Source organism: Rhea americana, unplaced genomic scaffold (genome assembly GCF_003343005.1).
Source record: "Rhea americana isolate MKP2758 unplaced genomic scaffold, rheAme1 scaffold_128, whole genome shotgun sequence".
Classification (NCBI taxonomy): Eukaryota; Metazoa; Chordata; class Aves; order Rheiformes; family Rheidae; genus Rhea; species Rhea americana.
In genome coordinates this window covers 383,246-391,635 of record NW_028185350.1, presented here as the reverse complement: position 1 = coordinate 391,635, position 8,390 = coordinate 383,246, and the positions used below count along the sequence as shown (strand labels likewise).

General features: G+C 41.1%; 1 protein-coding gene across 1 annotated transcript in view; it reads right to left on the bottom strand.

Annotated features, from left to right (window-relative positions):
• Positions 1-636: 636 nt before the first annotated feature.
• SPRING1 (SREBF pathway regulator in golgi 1) overlaps positions 637-8,390 on the bottom strand; it is a 9,742-nt gene continuing 1,988 nt past the window's right edge. The window contains exons 3-6 of the mRNA XM_085326110.1: positions 7,846-8,072; positions 6,694-6,845; positions 6,076-6,189; positions 637-5,012 (exon numbers count right to left, since the gene is read on the bottom strand). Of these exons, the coding sequence (XP_085182236.1) occupies positions 4,929-5,012; positions 6,076-6,189; positions 6,694-6,845; positions 7,846-8,072 (577 nt within the window). The 3' untranslated portion in view covers positions 637-4,928. The remainder of the gene's footprint in view (positions 5,013-6,075; positions 6,190-6,693; positions 6,846-7,845; positions 8,073-8,390) is intronic.

Sequence of the window (8,390 nt, the reverse complement as noted above, 5' to 3'; positions counted from 1 at the left end):
GGGGGGGGGGGGAGAAAAAAGAAAAACAGTGTAAGAGGCATACCACAACTGCTTACTCATAAGTACTACAATTTTGCTTTATTTTAAATACTGTTTTTTAAGGCATCGGCAATTTGGATAAATTATGAGCCTGATTGTCCATGTATGGACACTCGTTTACTTCCTGAGGTAACACCGRTTTGAACGTTATTCTAAACCGCTCCGTAACTGCGGTCTGCAAAGGTCTCCAAACACGYGAGCTTGGACGCAGGACGCCACAAGTGCCGTCTCGCGCATCCGACGCACGTGTTTTTGCGCCTGTGGTGGTGTCAGGCACTTAAGATGTCACACAGGTTGGGCASCTGGGCACACAGCCAGCTGCATCCCACTTCCCCAACTGATGGCATTTTATTCATGAGGGTGCGTGAGAAAGGCAGGTATTACTCATATCATAGCTGCTTGGAAAGGCTCCAGGTGAAGCYGGGTCAAAAGTGGTAGGAACTACAAATGCAGAGGAGTCTCCCTGCTCTGACGGGTTTAAAATCTAAACGTGTTGTGCAGAATGGAAACAGCTGACACCCGATTCCCATTCACCTTGATTCCCACTAGTGTCTTGTTCTGTAGGTGCATCCAGAAAGAAAGAAAACACGTACTGGATACAATGAGAGTTATATTTAATTGGAAACTTGCATTAAATCAGCAAGAAATCAGGTGCTAGTCCTGGCTGTAACCATTAATATTAGAAACAGACTAGCTGTGATTGCAGCTAAGGAAAAATCACAGGTGCACCCCCACCTGCCCCCAAGTCCCATTTGCAAAAAGTAATTTCTGATCTTCTCTCCCCTTAGTATAGAAACTTCTTTTTAGTTTGCATTTCAACAASACAAGCTTTTCAGCCAGAGTACGTGTCTTATTTTTCTCTCCTTTGCAACTTAGGGTTCTGTTTTACGGTAAGCAAAAAGGCAGATCACAGCAAACATACATCAGTCTAAAGAGATCTTAAGAATTCTTGCCCAAGACATGTATGCTCATCTACTAAGAACTATGATTTCTAAGAAAATTGGGGGCCATCTGACTTGCTTTGCTTCAAAATAGAACACATTGCATAGACAATATGTACATTGCTAAGATCCAGACTTGTTTGACCAAAGATATTAGACTGAACTACCTGTTTAATTAGATCAAAAAATGAGGAAGTCCTTTCCCATCACCCCCTGCAGGTTTTGAAGTTGGCATCCCCCCCACCTCCAGCTGCATATAGCTGTTTGCCTCAGACTATACAGAAATGCAGAGGACTTATTAACACACCMATAATTTGCTGAACTCCAGCTTTTGTGGAACTTGCTGAGTTAGAGAATTCCTTTTCACCTCCTCCCATACCTCTACTTGACTAGAATAACTAAAGAACAAATACCACATTATGGTGCTAGTTTAAAGGAACTAGTGTGCTCKCAGTTTAAGTGATGAGCACAAGACAGAAAAGATCCTAAAGCCTGAGCCTGTTCAGCTAAGTGACAAGGCAAAAAGAAAAGTTCGCTTTTTAAAAGCAAATCAGAACTAAGGTTGCATTTAGAATTTGCTGTGCTTAGTGCTTTATATTCATAAATTTAGAGTTCACTAATCCTAACATAATTTGAAATTTAAGTCATTAGAGCCTGAACACTTACAGAAGATAGAGTGATAAATTGTCATGATAATGTGTGAGATGAGAACACTGAAACCAAGATCCCAACTCATCAACTGTTCAGCGGTAGGCCCAAACCAGAAACATGCTTTTGCCTTTTCAAAACTCTAGCCCATCAAGTTAAGAAACATTTTTACCCAATTCTCTGTATACTACCCCAATGAGGCAGTACAGCACGCCCTTCCAAGGCCAGCGACTCAAGTWCAAATTTGGCAGAGATGGTCAAAGCAATCGCTGCCATGCCCTACTGTCAGAGGTCACTTGTTCCATATTGGTATGGCCAAATACTATACCTGTTCCTCATTAGAGGTGAGYTGCTATCATTTTCCACTAACACTGAGATTTTTGCAAACTACAGGAAATAAAGAAGGGGTACATAACCCATTCAACCATCCCTGGCCTTGACCCCAGTGCAGGTAAACAGAGCTAGTAACAGCACTGACTGTTCTCGTTAAATCTGCTGCCAAACACAAGTCAACAACTCRAGTCTCTTAGCTGAGGAACAGGAAGCTGGAGCCAAAGAGTCACTGACAACCACAAAATGAGTTTCTCAGGAAATCTTAGGATGTACTGCTGGCCATGAAATCTACTGACAGAATCATTAGGCTTTTTTGTAAGATGTATGGATGCCACTTAAACAGAAGTGTTAATAGGTTTATACTTCGGGGGGGGGAGGAGACACAGATTTGACATTTATCACTACGTCACACAGCATGAAGCAATCATTTGCATTCCTTTTCCTGCTCAGTCCAGTTTTGCAAAGGGACAGGTGTCTGTGCAGCATTAAAAGAAACATGTTCTTAAGGTGAATTGAAATAGATGGCCTGCTTGCTTCCACTGCCTTGCCTTTATTAAGCATATTCAAGCTCTGTGTCCCTTTCTACTCCATTGCATTATTAAAACTTATTATTTTGCTACAGTTCCCTTGTAGTTCAAGGGCACAAATGAGAATATGCAGCATTTTAGAACACCAATACATTTTTAATGACTTAACATATAGGATAGACAGGACTTAAACAGCTTGCCAACCAGGGAGGGAAGGCACAGTTTCTGTCCCAACCAAAGGACAATAGTCATGATACATTTCTGAGYATCTATTTTTCTAGAAGAGACAGAGGCCAGGAATTCTCATAGATGGCTGAATCAGGTTAGTTCTTACGATTCCTTACCATCGCTGCTTCAAGCAGTGGTATAACCAGCCAAGAAATTAATAGAGTTGGAAAACAAAGTAATAGTAATCCAACAGTATCTTGATCTCATCAGTAGTAGTGCAACAATGTGAAGTGCTGGAATACACCTCAGTAGGAATGATGTAACAGACCAACCTGACTGCCTTCTCTGAGAAAACCAGTTATGAAATGGTGGAACAAGTGTGAAAAATCTGTTTAACACTGAAAAGGGAAGTGAATAACCTCTGCTAGCCTCTCAAGACAGCATTTCACACTGCATCATGTCTGCTGCAGCAAGTTGCCATAGGATGGCAGCAAAGGGGAGAGAGGTACGTGACTGGATAAACTGCCGACGCTAAGGCTTTTAAGCTTTGGAGAAACAAGATTTTCAGGAGAATCTGCTGACAGAACCATTATCTCACTTGATGACTTCTGGGAAAGAACAATGAAAACAATACAAGTGGATTTTATCAGATGGCTGGTTACATTACTTCTTGTTTGTGTCACATGCAGGTTTAATTATAAGCACAAGAGAATATCCTGCAATAGCATTCTTCACATAATCTTTGCACCAGGATACTCCAGTGTGTTCAAAATTTCTAAGCCTCTGTAGACTGCTTTTATCTCAGACAGGCAAGAGAAAGTGCCAATTTAAACAAGCATACGCAAAGTCAAAAGTTATGGAATCATGCTCTAGCTGCACAGAGATGGCTGAGGTAAAAACAAGGGAAATGAAGCTTTCTATACAAAAAGCAGCATGATTTTTTTCTCATGCTTGTACCTAATGTACTGACTTTCAGGAAGAATAGAAGTTTAGCCAATATCCTACAGCTTCTCTAAAATCTATTTCCTGTAGAAATCTTTAGAAGGAGATGGTTTAACCTGCAACTTTAGAGAACTATAGGAAATTGATGGCAGAACCAACACTGTCTTCCGGTATGGTTCTAAATAGATAGAAATTTAAGAATAGCAAGCATGTCACACTGCAAAACAAAACATCATGGCTGTTTAACTGAACTCCTACGACACAGCTGTCCTCAGAGGGCTTGCACAATGTTCTGACATTCTAGTGTAATTACTTAATATGCAAGAACATTTTGTTAAAATCAGATCCTAGAACARCTCCACCCTTTGCCTCCTGCACAACCAGGAGTGAAGCACATTAGAATTACCAGGGCATGAATAAATTCAAGCAACCAAGTCTTCATTGCTGCCAGTGAGAAAATGGACTAGCAGAGAGCTGTTCCTAAGACTCAGACTCTCATTTGAGGAAACTGTTGCAGAGCAATGAGGGAAGCATTACAGACAATARACATGTCATCCCAGGCAGAACCCTGCTCTCCTCACATGTTACGGGACTTTGACAGAGTAACAACTCCATTGGAGTTCTGAGTACTTTAAACTCACCTAGGAGGAACATAAGCACATAGTGATCCTAATACAAATCCTTGAGACTAAGGAGAAGAGAGGGATTTTTTTTTTTCAGGATGCAAAATACCTTTTMTACCCAAGATAATGAAATAGGAACTGAAAAGCATCTACACTAGCTATGTGAAACATCAATACTTTCAGCTAGCAATCCATATAAACTGAATAAATAATTCATAATTACATATGTAGTGTACACCATGCACGTCAAAGTGCTCCAGAGAGAGAAGCACAACAGGCATGCTTTACCCTCTAAAAGCAAAAATCCTCTAACTATTACTGTCAATCTGGAAAGTCTCTAGACTGCAGAGACACAATTGAACCTTTATGCACAACTGCAAAGCTGTATTACATACAATGTTTTCTACAATGTTATGTAGCCTAAATCCACTCCGTGCATCCTAAAATGCTAGCTATCTGCTTAGACTAGCTATTTTAGTATTCAAATGTCCTCCTAGGGCTCTAAAGCAGTCATTTAACAACTGAAGAAAGCAAGATTAAATCCCAGAGAATGCAAGTCCCTTCCTTACACTGTACAGTTCTGGGTTTGTCCCTGAAAACATCATAAACCATTCACACTGAAGCTCTTGTAAAGCAACAGCTGCTGCCTTCCTCTTTCGGATTCCAGTCTCCAGCTCCTTCCCCTTGTTGCTCAGGTCATGCAGCTTTCAAACAGGCAGAAGTTCTGGGGGATACTCGCCATAGCAGTACTTTGCAATAGGATCTCTATAGGTGTTTTCATGCTGCACACTCTGTGGGGAAGAGGAGAAGCTGTAAAAATACATGTTAACACAATACATCCTTGTGCAATGAGAGGCAAAACCCAGAGTGTTTATACGTTTGCAAGGTATTTCCAAACATTTCTACACATTACAAGGTCATCTAGGCTSAAACAACACTGCACCCCTAACACACAATAAAAGTCAGATGCTGTAATACAGTCCTCTAATGTTGAACTGTAYCCAGAAATTCTTTTTCAGGAAGCTGCATAAGTAGATAGGATCAGATTGAACATCTCAAAAGTTTAGATAGGCTTAGGCAATGCTGTCAAATGCTAAAGGGAAGCAAGGCAAGAAGCTGCTGCTTGAAGTGTGTGYGCTTTTGGTGGGAAAAGCTCGAGTTCAGACACTACATGTAAGCAAAGCTTTGGAGATAAAGGTAAGAAACTATGCCCCTTGTTTACAGTTCATCTGTAGTACTACATTAACTACTTAAGCTTCATCCCATCTCCACCAGCATTTTCTAAGAGGTCTAATGTTTCCTTTTGGTGAAAACTTCTAATAAAACCACTGTAAATTTACTGGGTAACAGAAGTTCATCTCTGTTTTTAAAAAGTAAAAAGACATTATCACATACTTTTTGCTTGAGTGGCTATGGAGATGAATGTCAATGTATGGGAAAATCTGAGAACATACTCTAAGATAAACAGCATCTCTGAAGCTACTGGGAACAAGTCACACTGGGGAAGATCTCATAAGGATGAGAACAAACCTTGTATGACATCTTCACCAGCYGTTGAACTCGGCTGGCCTCTTTCTAGTTTAGAACCTCTCCTTTCTAAAAAGGAGTGCACAGCTCATCCTGCTGTAAATATACATAATGCTCTTTATTTATTTTTGATGTTATTTTTTCACCTTGTTTAATCAAAGGACTGCCTTCAGATTAGCTCTCAGCCATAACCACAGTGCATGCATGAGGTACATACATGCACAAAACAGCCACTCATAGGACCAAGCCCCATTCTTCAAGGGCACATTTTGGATATTGTCTTTTTTGAGCCCTCCAATTGACATGGGACATACACTTGTGTCTTACCTGTGATGAAGTTCTACATTTTGCCAGACACAACTCAAAGCGATCTTCCACTGCCATGAAGAGGTTTTGGAAAGCTATAGCTGCCCGGTTCAAGAAACGTTCCAGGAGATGTTGCTAAAATAGTTTTAAAAAATTACTTTAACAAGGCAGAATCAAAACCCATGTTAACTTACACTGACCAAATTTCAGAGGAATAGCAAGCAGTTCCAGTGTAGCATATCTAGAAAGCATTAAAATGTTAACACACCAAGGAACCCCAATCATAGTAAGAAAATCTAGAGGAGCCTTACGCTGTACCAGGTTAATGGAATACAGGGGAGTGTATTTCATAAAATTGATATTGGTTGGAATAACTATTTTACCATCACTTCCCTTCAGCAACTGCAATTCCTTTGAAGTTGAAATATTTCACAAGGCTCCCAATGCTTCCTCTCAAAGGTGGGAGGGATGGACTTTTTTAAAAAAACAAGAAAACCTCTTACATTTATAACTTGTCACATGGTCCTAGCAGGCTTTCCTCATCCCTCCACAATAAGGAACTGCCCCCCCCAAGGAAAAGGATCTTCACAAATAAGCACTGTTAACCTGAGAACACCTGAACAGACAAATTCTACGCACTTTGTTGGGCTGCAGGCAACAGGAAACGCAGTACTCGTATACGCTGCAGCAGCCGTTGGGAAGGCAGCTCTCACAGCTGTACAGCTTTGTACTAGGCACATTGACATTACAACAGCCATTGACTAGCAGGTCCTTCCTCTCACAGATGTAGCCTGAAAAACAAAAACAGTAGTGACAACTGGCAAGACTCATTCCTCTGAATCTTCCATGGGAACAGGCTCATGATGAATAGAAATGCTATAGTATAAAACACATTATTTTGGAATGCTATAGTATGAAACACATTATTTTGGAATGGTTTATTTAATAAAATATGATCCTCAATATGACTAAAGTGCTACCTAGCAATTCTTTGAAATGGCATTCAGAAACAGGGCCAAGTTTTACAGCAGCCTGATATTGCCTGCACAACTACTGCGTACCTACTGTATTACAGTAGGATAGGTGTAAGGATTCAGAAGAACCCTTAATAGAGTAGAACCACAGAAATTATATCTAAAGAAACTGCACCACCACAAAATTACAGTATGAAGGATATCAGTGACTTTAGAGACTTCAGTGAACCAGCAGTTAATATAAATACTAATCACTACCAGAAATAAGTCACAGAGAATGCGACAACTTTTTGGTATGGCCTCTGATGTTCCGTCAAGAGAGGTCCAGTGCTTGAACAACATAAAGCACATAGGAGATGCACGTGTGCATGGGAGAAAGACTCCATGCACTTAAAACATGCAGGTAATTGCTTCCAGAGCCTAGGCCAGAGACATGCTTGAGTCTACAAGGGTCAGGTGAGCTTCTTAGCTGTGGCTGAGCCTTAATCACATCAATCCTGAATTGCCTCCATGCAAGGCAAGGTGTCCCAGTTCTGTGCGAACCGACTTGGAGTTCTTCGAGTCTATGGTTAGACTCGCCTGAACTACTAAGCCCAGCTAGACCCAAGCCTGCTGGACAGAAAACGACCTCAGCAGTGTCCACAGCCACATCAAAACCAACCCAGGCTTTGGGTGAGCTGCCAACAGGTGAACGGCCAACAGCTGAGCTGCCCGCAGTAATAACACAATAGTAAGGAGCAGTTGTAACCTGAATCAATCGGGCAACAAAGCGTTCAGCACTGCAGCATACAGAAGAAAGTCTCAATATTAAGCATACCCAGTTCATCTGTAATGAGGAGCTTCCCCTGAACCGAATTCCTGCACTGGTTACTCAGCTGGCTGCTGTTTCCCAAACTGAACTGCACCTTCCACGCAATGGGCTGCTCGTGCTCCTGCACTTGGAGGAGATTGCGGTCTCGCACTGTCCTTTCCTCCTGCAAAGGAAGACAGTAATGCAACCAAGCGTGCCAGCTCTTTCTCTCATTCAAATCCACCTGGTTCTCCCTTGATTAAAGATTTGTAACTGTTGTAAATTCCACAGCACAAGAAATGAAGAAAAAAAAAATCAGTGGAGCAAGCAGTATATTACTTGCTGTAGCTACAGAAAGTAATAGTTAGATGAAAATGGGGCTATGCAAGTTCACCACAGGATCAGCTAACACACCTGCGCTCAGTTACTGTCAACCACAAAAGCAGCGCAGGTCCTATTAAACAGCCATAGGTCTGTGTATTTCTTCCTTCTGCAAATTCTTTGCTGGCAGAATTACAGTTCACGAGAAATGTTTTATATATATATATATATATATATATATATATATATAT